General features: G+C 40.3%; 1 protein-coding gene and 1 non-coding gene across 13 annotated transcripts in view; both read left to right on the forward strand.

The window, feature by feature from the left end:
- Positions 1 to 21,306, forward strand: part of ci (transcriptional activator cubitus interruptus) — a 153,133-nt gene extending 131,827 nt beyond the window's left edge. For 5 of the 12 annotated variants that reach the window (XM_028314451.1, XM_028314449.1, XM_028314446.1 and 2 more), the window contains 17 exons: positions 5,330 to 5,422; positions 6,738 to 6,941; positions 7,614 to 7,800; positions 8,220 to 8,363; positions 9,628 to 9,790; positions 10,132 to 10,326; positions 10,648 to 10,812; positions 11,116 to 11,233; positions 11,608 to 11,810; positions 12,407 to 12,505; positions 12,986 to 13,151; positions 13,623 to 13,743; positions 16,013 to 16,138; positions 16,642 to 16,732; positions 17,135 to 17,317; positions 17,903 to 18,043; positions 18,378 to 21,305. In XM_028314451.1, the coding sequence (XP_028170252.1) occupies positions 5,330 to 5,422; positions 6,738 to 6,941; positions 7,614 to 7,800; positions 8,220 to 8,363; positions 9,628 to 9,790; positions 10,132 to 10,326; positions 10,648 to 10,812; positions 11,116 to 11,233; positions 11,608 to 11,810; positions 12,407 to 12,505; positions 12,986 to 13,151; positions 13,623 to 13,743; positions 16,013 to 16,138; positions 16,642 to 16,732; positions 17,135 to 17,317; positions 17,903 to 18,043; positions 18,378 to 20,489 (4,511 nt within the window). In that variant the 3' untranslated portion in view covers positions 20,490 to 21,305. Of the gene's footprint in view, positions 1 to 5,329; positions 5,423 to 6,737; positions 6,942 to 7,613; positions 7,801 to 8,219; positions 8,364 to 9,627; positions 9,791 to 10,131; positions 10,327 to 10,647; positions 10,813 to 11,115; positions 11,234 to 11,607; positions 11,811 to 12,406; positions 12,506 to 12,985; positions 13,152 to 13,622; positions 13,744 to 14,587; positions 14,754 to 15,225; positions 15,347 to 16,012; positions 16,139 to 16,641; positions 16,733 to 17,134; positions 17,318 to 17,902; positions 18,044 to 18,377 lie in introns of all 12 variants that reach the window. The other 7 variants (XM_028314452.1, XM_028314454.1, XM_028314448.1 and 4 more) reach the window with 7 other exon arrangements.
- Positions 21,307 to 24,266: 2,960 nt separating this feature from the next.
- LOC114359938 (U1 spliceosomal RNA) lies at positions 24,267 to 24,428 on the forward strand. Its single transcript, XR_003656466.1, has one exon. It is a non-coding gene; the product is annotated as a U1 spliceosomal RNA (small nuclear RNA).
- Positions 24,429 to 24,634: the final 206 nt, after the last annotated feature.

Below are 24,634 nucleotides of genomic sequence, written 5' to 3' on the forward strand. Positions count from 1 at the left end.
TCAAAGTGTTTTACCAAACTCTACATACTGTTCCTATTCAATTTATTATTGTTACAAAAACCATAATTTCAAATCACTACAATTTCTAACACCATAATCAAAGAAACTAGCGGTTTCTATATTTCGTCTGCTGAACGCAATAAATCCGGACCGGGTGATATATTAATTACGAAACCCATAAACGGGTAAACATATAAATAAACATAGGCTATTATTAGGGCTATTAAAGCTGTAGCCGTAACAAGCGGAAACTGTTGGTTTAGTTTATCGTTAATTACTATTTTTATTTTTATTCCGAACTTGGCCCCAGTTTGCCCCTTTACACGTTTTTTAAATGGCGTTTCTGTTGAGTATTTAATTAGAACTATTTTACTTTTCTGCATCCTGTATTTAAAACTATACAGGTCTAGTGTTATCTCAGTCAGTGCCTGAGGTATGGGAGCGGCACGGGAGGGGTGTCATTGACATTATTATGACGTGACGTGACTTGACTTACTTGACTTATGGTCCTATGTCCCCTAGATGGGGCAGAGGGCGTCCACAACAGTCCTCCATCTCGTTCGGTCTTGAGCTGCCCACTTGATCTCGCTCCAGGTCTTGCCAATCTTCTTCGCCTCGTCCGCTACAGTGCGCCGCCACGTTTGCCTGGGTCGACCACGTTTGCGTTTTCCTTGGGGATTCCAATCCAGAGCCTGCTTAGGGATGTGATCGGGGTCCCTTCGGAGAGTGTGGCCAATCCAGTTCCACTTGCGACGTGACGTGACAGAGCATACAAATCTGCCCCCCTAGACAAAACGCACTTTTTGATCGAACCGAAAATCGAATCCGTCAAAACTCCATAGAAGAAAAAAGGGGCTTTTCGACCACTTTTCGACTGGTTTGCGATTATAATTTGCACTTTGTCTAGACCCACTGAAGTATACTGAAGTTTCAATGACGTTTGCCTTCTCAAAAACACCCTCCCTTGCCGCTTCCATACCTTAGGCATCCACTGAGTTAAGCTATAGTTTGATTTTCATAAACTTACCCTGAGGTGGAATTGTATAAAGCAATCGTAATCATTTGACAGTTCATAACGTACGATAAAGTCGGTTAAACAAAGCGTTTGACAGAATAATCGTACGTTATGAACTGTCAAATGATAACGATTGCTTTACACAATTCCACCTCTGGAAAAGGAGGCTGACAATAGTGACAGAGTATCTTGCGCTGCTGCTTCTCAGCACTGACCCATTTATTGTCCTAAAGCAGTGGTAGGGTTAAAGTAATACTAAGACGTGTAGAGTCGCTTTTTAAAAGTCTACTTGCAAAAAAGAGTCCTATTTAGTCTTTCTGTTCTTTTGCGGTTGCTATTTTAAAATAACTATCGCATCTGACTCAATATTCTTTGAAAATCTTAAAAATGGTATTAAAATTTTATAAATGCCTGTAGGTACCAGTGAATAGAGTTGTAGTTAATTAAATAAGGAGGTGAACACTCTCGTAAAACTACACCAAAAACTAATGCATGGCGTAAAATTATTACTTACCTAATTAAGTGATAACTGAGCAATTATTAAGATAACGATTAACGATGCCCCTAATTACGGGATAGCTACCGGGCTGAACCGTTTTGCATGCGTTGTCACTGTAATTAATGCATTTGTATTATTACAGAGGTTCGTTCGTTCGTTCGTTTCAGCCAAATGACGTCCACTGCTGGACAAAGGTTTTCCACAATGCACGGTCCTGCGCTGCCCGCATCCAGGCTCTTCCCGCGATCTTTACCAGATCGTCGGTCCACCTAGTAGGAGGCCTGCCCACGCTACGTCTTCCAGCCCGTGGTCGCCACTCGATAACTTATTACAGAGGTTATTGGTTGATGATTCTTACGGCAACTAAGCGGAACGATATTGAAAAGAAAGATAGATACATTAATCATTAGAAACTAAATAATCCGGCGAACTTTTTACCGACTATGTTCACCAGAAATAATGTAGGATTCTAATAGTTAAAGATTTTTTCAAATTGTTCCAGCAGTTTTCGGAATTTATACATTTGTATTCTTGTATTTACAAGATAACAAACAATAAAATCTTTCCTCTTTATACAATTAGTGAAGATAACTCTGGTAACTTTATATAAAACGCTCAAGCTATTTGTAGGTTATTACTTGTTTTGATCATTCCAAATAAGTAACTACTACAGACCTACCTACGGTCCCAAAAAAAAAACTATAAAAGTTTGATAATAACTTTTTCTCTACCAGCGCTACAAAACAATGATTCTATAATATTATTCCATTAATGCATAGTTTTATAATGACCCCAATTATTTTGCAATTTCAGTGACAGTCTTTGAATCAACCTCTTTAATATTTGTTATGAGGTAGTAAAACGTCTGAAGTATTTCTTAATCGATACCTACGTAGTACAGCAAAGACCCTGGTATTAAAGATAAATTGATTCGCCACCTCTTTGAGTTTTTCATTTATCTGTCAATTAAGTGCCCAGTAGTGCCTCAAATCACAGTTCAGGGCAGTTTCTGAGAACACCAACAGCCGAAAATAAACAAACACCCAACGTTTATGAATAAATCATCAAAATATTCGCGAAACAAAAAGCGAAGAGAGAGACGAGACTCCAACGAGAGCGAAAGAGATAACATTAACTAGATCCTCCGAGGTATAATTATGCTGTTAAGGTTATAATTTCACGTTGTTAAAAACGATGCGTGCGTCACATTATAACTTTTTGAGAATTTATATCAAAGATTAACACATTTTAATAGTTTATGTTTCCTGAATCATTTTTAATGACGTTTTTAAGAGTATTTACGATCAAGCTCAGAAGCTTGAGTCAATTAACTTATGAATTTCGAATTGGAATGCGAAATCTATCATAGAATTAATTGTAGTAAAAAAAATTTTCGACTAAGGTGACCATGGTTTGCATATTTTTTGAGGACACAGTGGACTAAAAAAGTTTTCAAAAAACACTAAAGCACTAAGTGCGTAATTAATATTATTCCTCCTACATTGTAAACGTACCCTAAGGCCACAGATGAACCACTCAAGCGTGATTTTATCTCACTCTATAATTAAAGGGTGAGTGTTTTATACTTTATTTATAATTTCTTAGAAGCTGTCTCAATCTATGGAGATATACATAGCACCAACTACCTGCCCGATACAACCTTTGATTATAGTATAAAAACCTCGTTAGAAAATGCCGACGGTTTTTTGCAGTATCCCAACCCATGTTCTACTAATCGCTTTATGACATTTGATGGTTTAATGAACTAGTTTTTTTTTCTTTTAACGCCGTCTCACTTCGGGTGTTCATTGGAGCAGCTCATTATTGCAGACAGATAAATTTGATAGTGTTTTTGTTTGCATGTTTTATAATGACATTTAACAGTCCAGACACAAAGGCGGATAACAATTTTATTAAATATTTTATAACGCCTCCGGTGAATTTTAGTCGTAAAAATATCTACGCGATTACAAATTCACGTCGTAATGCCTTCATCTCGCCGCACATTCGAATAACAACCAAACACATAATTTACTCGCATCTCATTAGTACACGCCGCTACAAATTCCCGGCAAAGACGCCGCCCCAACAAAGCCATTGACATTCATATTTTAACTCCAAACGTGACCACGAAACCACTAGACTCCTCGATACTAATTTAACGCCCAATCGGTTCTGATAAAAATTAATACATCAATCCCAAATCGCCCGATATAAGCGTAACGAGCAAAAAGCGACCCAATCGAACGCGCCGACCGCCCGATTATTCAAGTATTCGAAAAAAGAACATAAAGACAGTTTTCGGGTGAGGTTCTTGCGGACGGTTACAGAAATGTCGTTAGGGTGACCATCGCGGTCCGGTGGAATTCGAAGCGGGCCGACTTATTGGGCATAAGTCCGATCGATGATAGGTATTTTTTCGTTTTTTTTTTCGTTGCAACATTGGCGACGGTTCTCACAATGGATGAAGACATAAAAATTTCGTTCGGACTGCAGCGCGGCGCGTCAAAACGGACCACATACGATATTTTCCGTAGGAAGCGGTCGGATTTTTCTTGTTTGGGTTGGTTATTCGGCAAATTGGAGATCGCTCACGCCTTTAATATTAGCCTATTATTTCGGGCGAAATGACCGCCTCGGTCGGCGAGGAGCGTGATCAACAAATCAAACCGTTTTGCCTTTTTTCGGTTCGGACCTATAGTGTTTGTTTTCAAGCGTATTATATGTGATTATTTAGGAAATTCGGTCGAAATGACGCCCAGCCGTGGGGAGGCTTGATTAAGATGATTAATAGCCCAAAACTATAAGGTTGGGTGAGGTTTCTGATGGAATTCAATTAGGTTTTATGATTTCATCCCGCGACGGGCGATGCTATTGTATGGAAATAATCTTGTATTTTTTAGTTATCTTTCAACACCGTATCATATTGTACGACGTGATTTAAGCAAAATCACATAATCTGTTGCTTGGTTGTTTTGATGACAGCTTGTATTAGACCAAATTTACGACTTCATCAAAATGTTACAGCTTAAAAACGACACATAAATTACGTTAACAAAATGCGGGTGGCAACTAGGCACTCATTTAATCTATCATGCCATCAAGCTAAATCATCGTGGAACTTCGTGAATTCCAGCACCGCAAAAAGGTAAAAATGTAAAATGGCAGACTCAATCCGCACTGCAACATTGTCGCTAGTGGGGTGTCCAACTTTGAAATCTAAGTTTAGTTTCAACAATCCGTTCTCGAGAATAAGCTCGTAAAAGACATCTGTGGCTATTATTAATCTGTGTTGGCGTTAAGTGGACACTTTATTTTCCAGTTGTCCAACTTGGTGACGTCTCAATCTGCAGTTATTGCGCTAGGGTGACCATACGTTAAGATTTATGACGTTAACGACATTAATACACGCCACGCCTATTATGTTGTGATTGGTGTATAACATGTTTGTTTTTTAGGCGTTTGCAAGCCTTTTCTGATTACATGCATTTTTATTAATACAACTTGCAAATATTTTAATGGTGTGTTTATACGATATATTTTAAACGTGTAATAACGTCAAGTGTGTGTGCCTACTTTAAATGCATAGCTTTTTAGTTTATTAAAATTATTCCTAACTTTTAAGTAAACAATTTAAACATTCCTTCTTATAGTCCTTTTTGACAAAGATCTGTTTTGGAATGCGTAATGTTATTGTGATGTTATTTTCTGACGTTTCGGTATGCTACAAAAGAATGGCTTACGGAATCGCATTTGCATGATAATGTTGTATGTTTTAAAGTATTTAAAGTGTCTAATGGTTTCTTTTGTTTCAGGACTAGAGTACTTAAGTGCTGCGAGGAGTTTACACCCGGAGCTTCATGCTGGTAGCACGCTCGCCAGCCAAGACTTCCAGCTTAGTTTAGAAGGTAATTATGCATACAGTTTTAACATACAAAGAGGGTTTATTAATAACCCTTACTTTTGTCGCACATTCGAATAAACAAACAATAACCTGGCTAGATTGAAATTGGGACCCATAATAATCTAATGAGTATGGAATAGTGACACATTTTTTCTTAATTGTGTGCGGTCGTTTAATAACGTAGCTATAATTGTTAAATTTTTTACTTAACAAAGTTACACCAAACGTGGGTTTTGCAGTTGTTTAATGTTACTTATTAATGCAAGCATTATTTGTAATTATTATGTTATAAAAGTAATTACCTAAGATTTAATTAGTAAAACTTACTTTATGCTCCGTAAATTTTGTAATACCTTTTTTGCTGTCTCAATAAGTAAGTAATGCTTTAATTTAACATTGAAGTTACTAACTGGAAACTTATAGTACCTCCTTCATGCAACAATAAATCTTTATCTCCAGCGAAATTGGATGATAAAAAATCTATTCTATGGAGCTCATCCTTGATTTTTTTAAGACTGTCCACAAAAGTTAGAAATTGTGTGCAATCTAAGCTTAAACTTTAGTGACACTTCACTGTTAAATAGACTCAGCAAATTAAGTATTTATTTTATGCTCAATGGCCTGACCATAGCTGACTAACAGTTTTTAACTGCGTGTGAGTGTGGGACAACATGTGAAGATAAATAAATATTTAAACAATAAGTTTGACAAGCTGTATTGTCGACACAAATGAATAAGTTATTGCATGAAGGCTCCATCTACGGCCCAGAACAAACGGTGAAACGCAACTGCAACGAAACTACAACTGCTAGTTACTTTTGAGTTGCATCTAAGTTTCTGCCATAGCATCCGTTGAGAGACCACACATGACGCGACCAGTTTGAAACTTTCAGTTTCAGTTTCATTCATCAGAATCATCAGAAAGTTGCAGTTTCGTTGCAGTTGCGTTTCACCGTCTGTTCTGGGCCTAAGACCTCAGTTATTTACATACATGAAAGAACAAATCGTTGTCTACGGTAATATAAGATGACACAGTCGTTTAGTTTGATGTGTTGTCGTCTTTACTACGCGTGTACAGTCAGCATCAAATAGTTCGTGACACTCAGAGCAGCCAATAAGTAACCCTAACCCACGTCTTTGTTACAAACTATTTAACTGACTGTACCTAAAACCTATTTCTACCTTTTTTTGGAACCGTATCGTATTTTTCTGCACCGCTATGTCCTGACAGTCTTGGATCAAAACCTAACTAATATAGATTTAAGCTGCATATTGGTAATATTGTAGTCCGCTAATAAACCTCTTTGTATCATTTCCAGGATCTAGAATAGCCTCCCCAACCCGTCTCAGGCTGTCCGGCGGTGCTATTGGTGCATCAGCCAACCGCAAGAGGGCGGTGTCTTGGAGCCCGTACTCCGCGGAGTCGTTAGACCTGGCTGCTGTCATCAGAGCCTCTCCCGCCAGTCTGGCGGTGAGAGCGCCATCTGCTGCATCCACTGGGAGCTATGGACATCTTAGTGCAGGTGATTAGGAACTCCTTATGGCTAATAAGAATTGCTTTCGAACCTCTAGTAGACATGATACCATCCTAGCTTATCTGCTACTGGTGATACCTACTTTAAACTTTATTCATTGTAGCCGAAATCGATAGTGCCAAATGTAAAAACACTAGATAATGACAAGTAGGAATTAATTCAATTTAAAGGTACGAGTCCTAACTCAACCGTCAAATACCCACTGTTTATCGAAGATTCAGGGAAAGATTCACACCGTGTGGTGAGCAGCAGCATAAACGATGGTTTAAGCTGCTGCTGGACTTATAACTCTCTCCTTTTGATAACTAGCAGTCTATCTAACAGGCTTTATACCTAATCAGCTTATCTCTCCTTTTCTTCTTCTCCATCAAACTTGGCAAGACGACGTGGTGGATGGTACCTACCCTACTTTTCTAGTGCCTAAGGTGGGAATCAAAACCGCGGCCTTTCGCTTGCCGGGCGACTGTTCTTCCATTATTTTAGTGAAAAAAAGTATTTAGTAGCAATTTTTGTGTTATAAAACTGAACTACAGGACGCTTAAATCTGCTTATCTCTTCTTTTCTTCTTCTCTATCAAACTTGGCAAGACGACGTGGTGGACGGTACCTACCCTACTTTTCTAGAAAACCTCAATAATAAAACCAACCTTCTCCCTTCCAGGTGCGATATCGCCCGCGCTATCTCTCTCCCACGCGTCTCTCGCACAGCAACTCCTCGCTCGAGGGGGTGTGGTGGGGGGCAGCGGGGTGCTAGCGGGCGGGGTGCTCATGGACCCTGCGCATCAGCAGGCGGCAGCGGCGGCGGCGCACCATGCGGCGCACGCGCATCTGGTCGCTGGTATTCATAGGTGAGTATGAAGTGGTGGAACTTTGGTGGAGTCAAGAATAGAAAGCGTATGAAGATTTTAAATAATATAATTGCACGAAAGATAGACAACATCAGTGGTGTGTATTTGGTTGCCGTAATCGTAGGTATAAGTATTTTTTTCAATCGAACTCAGAATTTCAAGATAGACTCATTCCTCCTACGTCCAATGGTAGTAAATATACCATTTAGTTATGTTAAGCAATGAGCAGGCTTCCCATTAAGTAGACCGATGATCTGTTGAAGGTCACAGAAACTACCTGGATACGAGCAGCGCAGGACCGATTGTTATAGAAATCCTTAAGAGAGACCTTTGTCGCGAATATTTTACATGCGCATTTACCTAAGATTAACCAAATCCACTCTATCATTAAATTCATCACTTCATCTACTTCTCACCAGATCTCACATCTCATCGCCGACGCAGCTGCTCATAGGCGCGCCAGTTGACGTCAGACCAGGCCTGGGGTTAGACGGCACCCCTCCACAACATATGCAGCAACCACCCCAGCAGCCTGAGGTCACCAGCATCATGGAAGCTGACAGGTACAACAATATGACTCTCCTCTCTAGGCTCCCGACTAGGTGGACTGACGATCTGGTGAAGGTCGCGGGAGGTGCCTGGAAGCGGGCAGCGTTGTGAAAATCCTTGGGGCCTTTGCCCAGCAGTAGACGTCATTTGGCTGAAACGACGACGACATCTCTATTTCCCCAACACTGTCCGTATAGCCAGGATCTACCTCCAAGTCCAGGAGGATAGTTACTGACTTGAAACCCTGAAAAACCTTGGGAACTGATAGATAGGTGTAATGTTCTCACTATTCAGGCCTCCCACTCGGTGGTCTGATGACCTGGCGAAGGACGTCCTTAGGAAGGCTAGCCTATGATATCTAATCGGGTAAAATGTTATAACTTGCTAGGTAACATACTCGTAGCTGTAGATAATAGTGCAGAATAATCAGGCCTACCTTCTCGTATACACAACTGCAAAAAAAAAAAATCTTATAGCTCATTCCCACAGAAAGAAAGTTAAAAATTACGCTGATGTAGGTAGGAACTGTCACAGACATCAATTGAGTCATGAATGACCGCAATCAATCATAGTTGACGTCGCACGCTGATGCGATGTGGCTGCGCCTGCTAATGACATTCTGCAGACAAGATTGCGGGTCAGGGTACCCCAAACAAAGAGTCGAACTACTGGGGTGACAAATTGCATTGACTGTTGAAGACTAGGGTAAAAAAAGTACTTTTGCACAAATAATCTGTTGAAAATTATCAAGAAATTGTCGTAAATATAGATCGCCCAATATAATGCTAAACCTATAGTAATTATGTCTCCTTTTCTATAAGCATACAGGACATTGCATCTAATTGTAACCTAAACCATAATATAACTGTAGCGAATAAATCAAACGCTAAATATTAAACTAACTCTACAAACAAGATGTAAGATACAATTGGCCTTCATTACATTGTATTGCACTGAACTAGACAATTGAATTGTACCGTACTAAGTAGTGTGTTTGATTTGTCACTTCAACATCAGTCAATGTCCAAACACTGTTCTAACAAGGTCTGTTATAATCCCCGGTTTTTCTCCTGCCAGACAGAAGCCAGTATAATCAGACATACTTTTTTGGAAAAACTATCTTATCGCAACTGAATAAGACGCCAGATTGATTAGCTTAAGGTGTTTTTGTCAGTAGGTATCTACTTTGCTGCTTCATACCGTAGAATGCACCACACTGCGCTTACCAAGAAAAGCCCCTGAAAACTTAAAAAGCTAATAACCACTTTTATTTTTTAGTGCGTCAACGATAACGCAACGAAAGTCACCCCAGAGCCTGATGTCTCATCGAGACAACATGCACAGCAACAAGCCTTTGTCAGCGGCCGCCGAGAGCACTGTCCACGACGGTCTGGACTCCAAGGATGAGCCTGGAGACTTTATTGAGACCAACTGTCATTGGGTAAGTGCTGCAAGCTGTAGATGCTGATTCATGTATTTTACGTAAAAAGTTACGTAATTTTGTTAATGTTAATAAATCTTCTAGATCGTCATAATATTTACTTCCAATTTTGGAATCATTACCTTTTTGCCACAAGTCCATAGTCAATTTTCATCCTCCTCAATCAATAGGATGGAAACTGGTAGTTTTCATATCGTATACCCATTTCTTTCTTGCAATCCTTTTATTTATTTATAGAAACCAACAGCGATACATTGAAAATGGTTTTTTGAAATTGAAATCCTTTTCTGGAATAGTACCATAGTGTTATTGATCTCTCATAAAGACTGTATTCCTTTTAGGTGGACTGCAAACTTGAGTTCCCGACACAGGATGACTTAGTAAAACACATCAACACGGACCACATCCACGCCAGCAAGAAGGCCTTTGTATGCCGATGGGTAGGCTGTTCCAGAGATGAGAAACCCTTCAAGGCTCAATACATGCTGGTGGTACATATGAGGAGGCACACGGGGGAGAAACCTCATAAGTGTACTGTGAGTATAATAGAAGTATTTTTGATGATAAGAATTATTATTCTATTCAACGCATTCTCCCAATGACAATTTTCTCCCTGGGACAAACTTGACCTGTAAAAACCCTACCAGTGAGGTTTTTATTGGCAATCAAGCTGTAGATACACAGATTCTAAAGTTACTGTTTATAAATCATTCATCAGTCATCATCGTCATCAACGACCACTTGGATATTTCAGTCGTACTGCTTAACATTTTGATTTCACTTCCATCGCTGAATCTGGTTTTTTTACATACAGAAATTTTTCAACTGTTTTATTTTGATTTCTCTTTTTCTTTCAGTTCGAGGGTTGTTGCAAAGCCTACTCCCGATTGGAAAACCTAAAGACCCATCTCCGAAGTCATACGGGCGAGAAACCTTACACCTGCGAATACCCTGGATGCGCCAAGGCCTTCTCCAACGCTAGTGATCGAGCTAAGCACCAGAATCGGACGCATAGTAATGAGGTAAGCCAGTGAATTAGGATCCCCACTAGGTGGACCGACGATCTGCTTGAGGCCTTTGTCCAGCAGTGGACGTCATTTTGGCTGAAAGGAACGAAGCTAATGAATACTATCGAGTGCATTTACTTCCTCGATTCTTGTATTATGTGACTTTAGAACATTTTGTAATGTTTTCAACATCGCTCTTAGTGTTTTTTGGATAATAATAGACGCCATTGTAGTAGAAGTAGCTTACAAGAACTAGAAAACGATTATTATGTATTTAATACATTTTAGCTTACATAGATGATGTCATCTCTTTTACAGAAACCATATGTGTGCAAAGCGCCCGGTTGTACCAAGAGGTACACTGATCCTTCATCCCTTCGGAAGCACGTGAAAACCGTCCATGGTGCTGAGTTCTATGCCAGTAAGAAACACAAAGGTGAGGTCTTCTTTCGTTTTGTCTTGAAAAAATGCCTTAAGCAGTTAGATTTTTTCAAGTTATTTATAATTTTCAAATTAGTTTGAGATGCATCTCTTAATGCTAAATTAAATAACTAAAACGCTATTTCTCATAGTTTAAGCATGCAATTTCACAGCAAATAAATAAAAATACCGGGTATTTCAAACATCGTTAAATGTTGTTTTTATTGTTTCTTCAAATCAGTGGTAGGGTCCGAGTTATTCTGAGACGTGTAAAAAAAGCACTTCATAAAAACATATTCGCGGAAAATAAATAAACTTTTTAATTTCTGATTAGTAACTAATCCTCATCAATATCAAATAAGATAGCTAACCAAATCCTTTTTTCCTCAGGCTGCAGCCGCGGAGACGACTCCGCAGAATCAGGGGGCGGGGGGGCTGGCTCCTCCCCGCGATCAGAAGAGGGGGGCATGCCCCCCGGCGCGAGGGGACACACGTCCTCCGCGTCGGTCAAGAGCGAGAGCCCTGCTTCGCCGCTGCCTCTGGCGTTGCACACTCCTGCGCATCAGGTATGCTGGAACAACATGAGGCTTTATGTAAGACCAATACGTTTGAATTACAATGATTTTTGCTGCTTTTTTTCTTCGGATCCCAACTAATATTATAAATGCGAAAGTAACTCTGTCTGTCTGTCTGTCTGTCTGTCTGTCTGTCTGTCTGTCTGTCTGTCTGTTACGCTTTCCCGCTTAAACCTCGCAACCGATTTTGATGAAATTTGGCATAGAGATAGTTTGAGTCCCGGGAAAGAACATAGGATAGTTTTTATCCCGGTTTTTGAAACAGGGACGCGCGCGATAAAGTTTTTCTGTGACAGACAAAATTCCACGCGGGCGAAGCCGCGGGCGGAAAGCTAGTTTAATGATATTTTTAACCGTTCTTTATTTTGAATTTCTGACAATTAGTATTTTAGAGCCACATAACTTTAAATGAATCTTTACCGGGATCTAAGTAATTTCCAAAGATGTTTTGTATTGTTGATGAAGATGGCTGTATTGAATGTAATTATTGAAACATGAATATGATGGTAGTTTTGCTGTTCTACTCCATATTTATTAATAAAAGACTTTCAATAAATGTTGCTTTAAATGGTAAGTGTAGAGTCTATTTAATAATTATGGTTTTGTCGTTTCAGCTTTCAGCTCAATGTGGTGGAGAACTGGACTTTGGCGGTTCTGGTCTCGGTGGATTTAGTGATGAAAATGGCGCCCCTTACTTCAGATTAGATGGAGAGGTTTGTACCTTTGAGATTTTAATAATACACTTTAACATCATCAGGAAAGTCTTAAATTAAACTTCGAAGCGATTCTAGATCATATTTTCATTATGTTAAGATCTCATGACGAAATACTAAGGCTGAGTTGGACCATCTTACTTTAACTTTATCAAACGCCAGAAATCTGTTAAACTCCATACAAAACACACCGGTTATCGTTATAATTATGGTTAAAGCTAGGTAGTGCAAGTAGTGAAACTCAGCCTTAGTGATGGTCCTAACGGAATAGTTATAAACCATGCGTATGACATTTAAGTACGCTATCGATTACCAGTAGATCAATAGTTGCAATTAGGTTTTTCTTGTTTTTTGTATGACCTACTTAATATAATGAAATCTCTCATTTTTATTTTAAACCTACTAGAAGTAGTTCTTTTCATATTGTGCCTTTGAATCTAATTCTTATTTCTCTAACTTAATCCCTTCCTTTTTCTCCAGGTGGAACAAGAAGTAGTGGGTGAAGTGGGCCAGCTACCGCTGATGTTGCGAGCGATGGTGGCGATAGGGGAGCCGCGGACGCACCACCACACCCCCCGGTTTGGGAACAACAAGATGGGGGTGGGGAGGCTGATGCCGCCTGCGCATGTCGGCGATATTGGTGGGGGTAAGTGACACCCACTTGTACAAAACTTAGTCATAAAGCGAGGGGGATGTACCCGGTGTTTTTTCACGAGATCAAACCAGAAGAAGAGATCCGAAATAAAGTCGCTACCGTATGTTGTACACAATCAATGTTGATCAGAAATGTTTAGAGTACTTCTTAAGACGATACCCATACATGTCCCACCCATGTATGTATACAGGCACTCGTGTTGAGTGATCTTAGAAATTGTAAACCACTTAAAATTTTGATTGGGTCCTAACATCTTAAAGTACTATCAACAGTGTTAACTGCCCATTGCCAGTCATGTCGTCTCGTTTTATCGCAAAGAATCACCATTTGATGAGAGCGAGAGCAAAAACGGAAATGGATAGTTAACACTGTGGCCGTGGCCCGTGTGTAGATAGATAGATACCAATAATATATTTATTTCTATCAATTTTGCTATAACTAAACTGACAATTTGTTTTTCAGGTGGAGTGCCAGGCCGGACGGAATTAGGCAACACTAACGTAGCGGTGGAACTCAAAACTGGGCTTCCGAATACAAGAAGAGACTCGGGAATTTCTTCCGGGAGCAGCCTTTACAGTGCCAGGTAAGAACAAAACTGTTATCCAGTCTATTACAGCTGGAAATGGTCAATCTCAATGGACACTCAACTAATAAAAAAAATGCTGATGACAGAGCTAGCTTAGTAATAGTCTTCAGGCTCATAAAGCTTTAAACTTGTACATCTACAAGACTGGACTACTAAAACTAGACACCTTTGCACCCTTTTTTCATCTGTCCTTACGACTCTAACGCCCGTTTTCACCATCAATAAAATAAGTGACCCATATGAAAACAAAATTCCTGTTATATATTACCATATGAATCACAAAAAAAAATTAGGGATTGATGGTGAAAACGGGCATGAGAGTTTATGACTATAGTATTACCAGGCAGCAAAGTTAATGCAGTTACATCTTAGCATCATCAGGTCCATTGGTTTCCACTGGAGCATGACCCTCTCTAATTTCCTAGAGGCATATGCCTCCAGATTGTCTATTAGAGTCCTCAATATTGAGGACTTGGCATTTTCTCCTCATCTACAACCATCTAAATTAGTCGTTCCCAAAGTGGGCGATAACGCCCCCTTGTGGGCGCTGCAGGCTTAAAGGGGGGCGGTAAGAGACCCAGAAAAAAAATTAGGACGTTGTGTAGAGGCTTGGGAGGCGTCATCTACGAGGATGACTCTTAGACATCGACTGAGCTCGACTCTTGACTACAAAAATGGGGGGCGCTAAAAAATAATTTATTCTCAAAGTGGGCAGTAGACTAAATAAGTTTGGTAACCACTGATCTAAATCATTTAAATTGTTCAACTGCAGNATTTAATAAACCTACTAGTAGGTCTTTTCATATTTCTCTAACTTTATTCCATCAATCTTTGTCCTCAGGTGGAACAAGAAGTAGTGGGTGAAGTGGGCCAGCTACCTCTGATGTTGCGAGCGATGGTGGCGATAGGGGAGCCGCGGGCGCATCACCACACCCCCCGGTTTGGGAACAACAAGATGGGGGTGGGGAGGCTGATGCCGCCTGCGCATGCCGGCGATATTGGTGGGGGTAAGTGACACCCACTTGTACAAAACTTAGTCATAAAGCGAGGGGGATATGCCCGGTGTTTTTTCACGAGATCAAACCAGAAGAAGAGATCCGAAACGAAGTCGCTACCTTATGTTGTACACAATCAATGTTGAGAAAAATGTTTAGAGTATTTCTTAAGATGATACCCATACATGTCATAATATACAGGCACTCGTGTTGAGTGATCTTAGAAATTGTTAACTACTTAAAAAAATATTGGATCCTATCATATTTAAGTACCTACTATGTATCGGCAACAGTGTTAACTGCCCATTGCCAGTCATGTCGTCTCGTTCTATCGCAAAGAATCACCATTTGATGAGGGCGAGAGCAAAAACGGAAATTGATAGTTAACACTGTGGCCGTGGCCCATGTGTAGATAGATAGATACCAATAATATATTTATCTCTATCAATTTTGTTATAACTAAATTGCCAATTTTGTTTATCAGGTGGAGTGCCAGGCAGGACGGAATTAGGCAACACTAACGTAGCGGTCGAACTCAAAACTGGTCTCCCGAATACAAGGAGAGACTCGGGAATTTCTTCGGGGAGCAGCCTTTATAGTGCCAGGTAAGAAAATGACCAATGTTCAGAAATAGTGGGTGAATAATTAAAAAAAAAATGCTGATGACAGAGTTAGGTAGCGATAATACTCATCATGCTCTAGTCAACTTTATACCCTGTCTATAGAAGACGAAAATTTACCATTATGATGTTTCTAAAAAAGTCTAGAAGAGATCCATGACATTATTGAATCACCCTTATTTCAAGTACCTATCTTTACCACCGTGTTACCACCACGGTGATTCAACTGACAGCAAAGTTTATGCAACTGCCATCTCATCATCATCAGGTCCTTTGGTCTCCACTAGAACATGATCCTCTAATTTACCAGAAGCAAATTGAGCCTCTAATTTTGGTATATGGACAGTATTTATTATGCCAAAACCTCATTAATAGAGGATCCATCCTACTTACTATAATATTATAAATGCGAAAGTTTGTGTGGATGTCTGGATGTCAGGATGTCTGGATGTTTGTTACTCTTTCACGCAAAAACCACTGAACGGATTTTGTTGAAACTTTACAGTATTATTGTTTACAACTCAGATTAACATATAGGCTATAATTTATGACGATTTGTGACAAACTTAGTTCAAACCGGGTCAAGCTCAAAAGCTAGTAATATCATAATCCATCTATAACTATTTATAAATTCCAACTGTGACACTGCAGGTCGTCTGACATCTCCCGCAAGAGCAGCCAAGCGTCAGTTGTGTCGGGCGCGGTGGCGGCGCCGCAGCGCGTCGTGGCGCAACACAATGCGGTCTACGACCAGCTCTCGCCTGATAGCAGTCGAAGGTGAGATCTTCTACTACTTCTGAACATTTATTTTCAACTACTGATCTCTAATACTGAACTGGAATTCCAGAACGATTTCTGAACTTATTTTGACAGATTTGGTTCGGACGCAGTATTAGAAACACCATAAGCACATAAGCTCAGATTTGTTAGGATGCATCCTAACAAAATATGAGAATGTCTGACCATCTGGGTCAGAAGTTACCAACACTTGCCTTCCCCTTTTATCTCAAACAACTGTGTCAGTTCAGCCCCCCAGTGGCTTGTCTGGTAAAGACTGCTTCGGCAAGCGAAGCGTTAGGACGTCCACTCACAAGGTAGTCCTGTGGTTGAAAAATGATAATGATAAGCGATTACAGGAACTTCGGGCCAATATTCTATAATTGGCGAATCTAATCAAGATCTCCTTGGGGCCGCGTAAAGAAAACTTAAGATTTTCTCATCTCTAATGTTTTTGCAAATAGTTATTTTAAATTAAATCCTTAAATCTATGTTTATTCCAGATCTAGTCAAGTTTCGTGCGTGGGGTATGCGCCGGCGCCGTCGTCCGCGCTCGCCGCCGTCCAGGCTGTCAGGACCTCTCAAGGGAACCAGGTAATTTGACATACTTTATGTAAACTACTTTGATTTTCCTCGTAATTGATAGCTGTGAAGAGTAGCAGTTCCTGTATTTCTCTTGCATAATAAGATGCAGCCTACGGAATTCTAGCCTATGAGCTATTTTGATTTCATATTTTTTCATCCTCTGCATCTCCATCTGCTTGTAATCTATTGAGGGTACGTCATTATGGACGACTTGCAATATCAACGCTCTCCAGGCTGTTATAGACTGTGATGGTAGGTGTCTCCACCATTATTTCAGTGAACATTTTTTACATAGAGTGCTTTATATTATGTATTCCTTATAACGTAAAAAGTCTACTATGAAAGAGTACATCGTTTCTTTTCTTGTCCTGTTGCTAGTAGTAGCTTATCATCGTCGTTAATCAAAGTTAGTTTTTGCCACAGGCTGTCTTGCTCCGCGGCGTGACCTGCTCTGAAGTGAGGGCCGAGGAGTTGGCCCTGGAGCTGGACCCCAATGTCCAGGTGAAGGAAGAAGCCAGGAGGCTCTCGGAGCAGTCCAACCTCAGCGACCCGGCGCAGGCATACCAGCCCTACCCGTGTGGAGCTGATGATGTGGTGAGTTACGGTCACATTTTTTTTAAAGGTCTTTATCACAGTTGAAACTCTGTTTCACTGTTTTTTGTTTGACATGCTATTTTTGGGGCAGCCTGTATATCCCTATACAATAGTTTCTATACAATGGTTTCTTGTAGGAAACTTGGACTCAGATCACTGAAACCTCATCCATTTCGTTGGATCATCATCATCATCATCATCATCTCAGCCATAGGACGTCCACTCCTGGACATAGGCCTCCCCCAATGCTTTGCATGTTGCCCGGTCGGTAGCGGCTTGCGTCCAGCGCCTTCCTGCTACCTTTATGATGTGGTCGGCCCACCTGGTGGACTTCACATGCTGCGTTGGATCCGCTAAATCACCTTACAGTAGCTGAGTGTTTTTGGCAGTCATGCCTTAAATTTTAGCTATTTAGCAACATTTGCAACGAGAAGTGGGAATTGTCTTCTTCCAGAATCGATACCATGAGTTTGAAGGTCCAGTAGTTTCGGAGCCTAATCAATCTTTCCTCCCTAAAATATTAGTGTAGATAACACTTATGTAGGTACATATGCACATGTACTAACTATTGTAATCATTTTCCAGGGCGACGCCGCGTTCCCGTTCAAAACCGAAGACGACCACGACACCGTCACGTACAAGGACTCCCGGTCCAACTCCACCGCCACCGTGGTCATCACCACCGCCCAGGTCCACCATCCCAACCAAGAAGTTAACTTGGAACAGGTAAGGATCATCACTAATGCTGGTCTATGTTTGGTGGTCGCTTCTCTAGCCAGGTCTAAAGATTGTCACGAACAATGGTCAGTAGATTGTGGTAGTAAGTGTTCTGTTAATAAATATAATATTATCTCAAAGATCCGAGAGTTTAATTTCTGGTGACAAACAGCTAACGGCTCTAGATTATAGACATTTCTGGAATATTTATTATTTACCTATACTTGTCTCTTTCTACTAGATTTATAGCACGTACTTTCAAAATTCCATCCATTTATTTGGTTTAGGCTGAATTCCTGTCATAGACTTATTACTGAATTTTACCATAGCAAATTCTTTTCAGGTTGCAGAAGGTGAAATGGTGGAAAACAAGCTGGTGATCCCAGACGAAATGATGCAATATCTTAACCAATCAATATTGGCAACCGAATCGGCGGCACCAGCTCAGACCGACTCCACCAAAGCGCCTGAAGAAACCAGTCAGGATAGCGATGCCACCAAAGACAATGACGCCCAAAACGCGAACAACACCAGTGACAAAATCAGTGACGTAGCCACCAGTGACGATTCTCTACTCAAAAACCTAGGTGCCATAGGAAGTGATCTCAATATCAGTGATATCCCAGTCGATTTAAGGTCTTTAGACGTTAGCATGTCGGGCAACAGCGGCTCTCTCCTAGCTACAAAGTCCCCGGATGACAAGAACCCCCTTCAAGAGCAAATCATACCTGAAGTACCAAATGAGAAGTGTGAACAGGAATACACCAAACCCGTGACCAGTCACATCAACACGAATAATCCGTTACAGTCACTGCAGACGATGGCGGCGAATCAGACGGAGCAGTCGAACCGTATGAGGATGAACGCTCTACCTCAAAAACAAACTTCAATAAGCCCAAAGACTATGGTGACCACCCCTCAAAATGTGCTGAGTCCACAGAACATAGCTCATAGCATGTTGAGTCCGCAAAGTCTGCCGCATAGTGCGATGAGTCCTCAAAGTGTTATGAGCCCTCATCATATTCCTCACAACGTCATGAGCCCACCGAGCGTGTATAATGTCATGAGTCCTCAAAGCGTCATGAGTGTCATGTCTCCTCAACACAATGCTATGAGCCCCCAAAGTATGCAGAGCATGATGAGCCCTCAAATGTCTAACCAAATGATGATGAGTCCACGCCACAATAACATGGGCAGCCCTATGTCCCAGAACATGGGAGGACAGATGGTCAATATGGCAAGTCCGATGGCGCAAAACATAGCAAGTCCTATGAGCCATGGCATGCCGAGCCCGATGCATCCAGGACTGCAGAGCCCCATGTCACAAGGAGTACCCAGTCCCATGGTACAAAACATGTCGAATATGACGATGAATTCTCCGGGGCAAAACCAGAATCAAAACGTAATGATGAACATGAACCAACAGCAGCAAATGCAGCAGATACCAGGAAACTACATAAACAATCGACAAAATTGCAACCCCAAGATGCCCAATAGAACCAACGTCCCTAATCAGTATCAGAACCACAACTACAATCAAGCCCCGCCGTACCCGATGCAGAATCAACAGAATATGAACAGGAGTCAGAATATGCAACAGTATCCGATGATGCAGCAGTACAATCAAAACCAAATGATGCATCAGATGCCACCGAATCAGCCAAATATGGTTTACAATAACCAGATGATGAACTATCAGCAACCTATGAACTATCCAAACCAAAGCAACCAGATGCATCCCATGCAAATGTCGAGGTCCTCGATGATGAGTGTGGACAACAGCGGGAACATGAGTCGAGGGGCGATGAACAGTTACTGTGAACCGCAGAATCCTCAGTACAACCAAAACATGCACTACCCACAACCGCCTCCTTACAATTCTGTTGTAAACGCTGCAAATGTCATGGGTCCTCCGCCTCCTAAAAATAATCACCAATACAACCAAGCGATGATGAACAACAACCAATATTATAATCACCAGCGGCCGTATAACCAGTGGGACTATCCTGGTAATCAGTTCAACAAGCATAACGTGCAAAAATCGGTTCAGAACTCTGTGAACATGTCGACTGGAAGTCAAAAGCCTAACGGGGTCAGAGCATCGATGAATTGCAACCAGATGATCAAGAATATGGGGGAGCAGCAGCAGACTGATTGTAGTATGAACAGTTTGAGGAGCCAAAACAATCAGCCCAGCGATGTCCAGGTCTGGGACATCTCCCAATCGCAGATTGAAGCTAATAACGGTAGGAAGAAGAACCAAAATGGCATGAGACAAGAAACCTACCAACGGACTTTGGAGTACGTGGAAAGTTGTGAGAACTGGAAGAGTTCAGAAATGGTTTCCAGCAGCACCCACCCTTTACAAGGTGGCGACAACATGGTTGTGAACGATCTCCAGACATCGTTGTCTTCGTTTTATGAAGAAAACCAATACCTCCAAATGATTCAATAGATTGTAGTTTTGGTAACTTTTCGGCAACTGATGGTGCAAATAGAAATAATGGTTGTATAAATCTCTCGTGGAGACTGACTAATTTTAAAATTATTCTAAATTTATATCGATTAAAAAGTACATTAGCTCTAAAAGTTATTTTTAAAAGACATACACGCAACCTTTTTTGAATATTGTAAATATTGTTCAACGTCTTCCACTGTTGGTTTAAGTACAATATTTTATCATTTACTTACGCATTTATATTACTATAGGTAAGATTTAGTATGTGCCTTCAATGTACATTTGTACATAATATTTTAAGATTTAAACTATTGTCAACGAATGAATTTCTCAATGTGCCTGTAACCAGATTTTTAATATTGACTTGAAAACTTGTTAGTACTACACTGTAGAAACATTNAAAATATTTTTATCTACGACATTATTATGCTAAGTGCGCCTTCGAGATTATTAGGTAGATAAACAAAATTGTACAAATAGACATTTTCTAGAATTTTTACAGTGTTGTTAAAGTTTTTAGTTATAATGATTGACTTATGAATATTATTATATCGAATAGTGTGTATACTTAAAGCAATATCATAGTTTCAAAACTTCTGAAGACAGAATCTCCTAGCTTAAATTTTATATTGAGATTACTAGTTTATAAGTAATTGTTAATTATTTTTTATTTAATTACGATAAATGTCGACGCACAAATAATTGTAATAGAACAAGGAATTTGTATTTTGTAATAAATTATTGTTTTTACTGTTTGTAAAAGAATGATTGTAGACATCTGTGACAATATTTTAATGAAATTATCAAATAAAACTCACCTATCATGAATCAAAGGTATTTTAAATTATTTCCCCTTTTCAAGTAGTTTCTACTAAAATTAACACTTAAGTAAATATTGTGCGAAGCTTCCCGAACGCTGCCCATCCGAGTTGGATTCGACGATTGACCTCTTTCTCGAAGTTGGACCTACCTAACTGGACTGTTTGTCCCAGGTATACATAATTGTCGACAACTTCGAGTGTAGAGTCTCCAACCTTCAGAGGAGTGGGTGCAACACGGACATTAGACATGATTTTTGTCTTGTCCATGTTCGGTCAGCGTTCGGGAAGCTTCGCCATATACTCATGTCCGAAATACCGCAGTGTCTCAAGACGAAAGTCTTCGAGCAGTGTGTGTTGCCAGTGTTGACATATGGATCCGAAACGTGGTCGCTTACTATGGGCCTCATAAGAAGGCTCAAGGTCACCCAAAGGGCGATGGAGCGGGCTATGCTCGGAGTTTCCCTGCGTGATCGAATCAGAAATGAGGAGATCCGTAGGAGAACCAAAGTAACCGACATAGCTCGCAGAATTGCTAAAATCAAGTGGCAGTGGGCGGGGCACATAGCTCGTAGAGACGATGGCCGTTGGGGCAGGAAAGTTCTCGAGTGGCGACCACGGGCTGGAAAACGTAGCGTGGGCAGGCCTCCTACTAGGTGGACCGACGATCTGGTAAAGGTCGCGGGAAGAGCCTGGATGCGGGCAGCGCAGGACCGTTCATTGTGGAAAACCTTGGGGGAGGCCTTTGTCCAGCAGTGGACGTCATTTGGCTGAAACGAAATATTGTGCAAAATGTAGCAATGAAAGGACCGGACGGAAGTCACGTGGTCAGACCGTGCGCCATGACCAGTACTCAAACCGGAAACGGACGTTACCCTCATAATTTTTTTGAGTTTTCAGTCGATCGATCGTGGTTTTGATGATTTTTTATGGAAGGTTATTAAAATTGTATGTAGAATATTTTCTACATAAAAAGTAGGGTTTTCGTTACAAATACACACACAAGAGGATAAATACTGGTCGGTAACGATTTTAATTCTGTCGATTAGTTCTACCTTATCTTTATGTGAATGAAATAATTCAATGTTTTGAAATCAAGTGGTTAAAAAATCCGCTAAAAGTAATTTAGGTAGATAAATAGTGAAAAAGAGCTAAAAAAGGCAGAATTATTATGGCCAAAGCATAATTGGCCTTTAGAGAATTGGCCGTGTGCTGAACAATAGAATAACTGAGTGTAGAGAGTAGGGTTTCTGCTCGAGCTTTCTCGAACTCGAGAAAACTCGAGAAATTTGGCTTTATTCGAGACGAGAAAAAAATTACCGGAGCTCGAGAATTCTCGAGTTTCGAATTTGAAGCTTTAATATTCTTGAAAGCCTATTTTCTTAGACAAAAGTAAGTTTTTAATTATTTAATAGGTTAACGTTGCATTTAGACTGGCCTAGTCTTTCCTTTTTTTTAACTAATTTGATTTGCAAGTAATGACAGACCTGTTCATCTCCGCGAGTTTACATCGAAAACAAAACACGCACGATGGCGCACCTACAGGATACTATTCGACAAGGCCTCACATACGAGCGAACATTGACTTACGCACGCGTATTCTTGTGTATGATGGAAGAAAATAAAGAAAATGGTGTACTAAATACTGTGCAGTATTTAACTGCCTAAATAATAATAAAACCACAGAATGTACTTTTTTAAGTTGCCTCAAGACACTGAGAGGTAAATAAGTAGTTAATATTATTCATGATAATTCATGCTAAATCATGTATTTCCTCCGCCATTTTCCGCAGTTTGCCACCTTACGTCACATCATTTTACCGAAGTCAGCCCTATAGCTTCGGCGCAGTGCCGATCACTGACGTTTGTCAACAAAATGGTGCTTGACTCTTGAGACAGGCTAAATTACACCATATTGTTAATGACATTGAGCATACATTTTTTAAAATACCTTCGCGAAGTAAAACTTCTGTACGTAGTACTTATTATTATTCTGTGGTAATAATGTTCACCTACGAGTATGCTATATTTCATTACTAGCTTTCCGCCCGCGGCTTCGCCCGCGTGGAATTTTGCCTGTCACAGAAAAACTTTATCGCGCGTGTCCCTGTTTCAAAAACCGGGATAAAAACTATCCTATATTCTTTCCCGGGACTCAAACTATCTATATGCCAAATTTCATCAAAATCGGTTGAGAGGTTTAAGCGGGAAAGCGTAACAGACAGACAGACAGACAGACAGACAGACAGACAGACAGACAGAGTTACTTTCGCATTTATAATATTAGTTGGGATGTTTGTATAACTGACTGATTTAAAGACTGATTTTTTTTGTTAACTATCTGTTAGTTTAGGTACTCTTAAATACGTTTATTCAAGTCGTTATCTTTAAGTTTAAAAATTAATTAAAAGTTTTTTTTTGTTTGTAAATGTAGGTTTATTATCGTAATTTTTCAATTAATTTGGACTTGTGTTCTTTGGAAAACAAGTGATTCAATTGGAGCTCCAGATATTTATGGTTATTAATCCTTAAAGTACATGCGACTTTATGACTTTTGTTCCTTTAGTTAATTACTAAGTTATAATTATTATCCTACTAATATTATAAATGCGAAAGTTTGTGTGGATGTCTGGATGTTTGTTACTCTTTCACGCAAAAACTACTGAACGGATTTTGTTAAAACTTTACAGTATTATTGATTATAACCCAGACACATTATAACATTAATAAAAACCCGTGTTTTTATTAAAATTCAACCGATTTCAACAGTTTTAAATAAAAAGACTCGAGACCCGAGAAAACTCGAGACTTTGGCCTCGAGAATTCCCGAAACTCGAGAAAAAAAATAAGTCGAGAAATCAGAAACCCTAGTAGAGAGACAGTACAACCAAACGCAGGAGNCGGTGTCCAGATTTTTTTTCCTGTAAAGACCCTCGGCGCCCGACGCTGTGAAAGCATACTTACCTGGCGTAGGGGACACCGTGATCACGAAGGCGGTTCCCCCAGGGCGAGGCCGGTCCATTGCACTGCGGACGGGTTGACCCCTGCGATTATCCCTAATGCGGATAACTCGGACGCGTAATTTTTGGTAGTGGGGACTGCGTACGCGCCGTCCCCCCCTTAAACTCTTGACACAATTTAATTGTAATCCAAGTTTTTACCAAATACGCAAAGGCGTACCGACAGCGCACATTAGGTGATAAAACGCGGGCACGAAATGCATGCGCGTCATTTCATATTATTTTATCGTATCGTCGCGACATGTCTAATCTAATCTAAATAATTACAACTTAAAGGTGACTGACTGAAATAGTGATCTATCAA

The sequence above is a fragment of the Ostrinia furnacalis genome, unplaced genomic scaffold (assembly GCF_004193835.3).
Source record: "Ostrinia furnacalis isolate ACB-3 unplaced genomic scaffold, ASM419383v2 OfSCF4694, whole genome shotgun sequence".
NCBI lineage: Eukaryota > Metazoa > Arthropoda > Insecta > Lepidoptera > Crambidae > Ostrinia > Ostrinia furnacalis.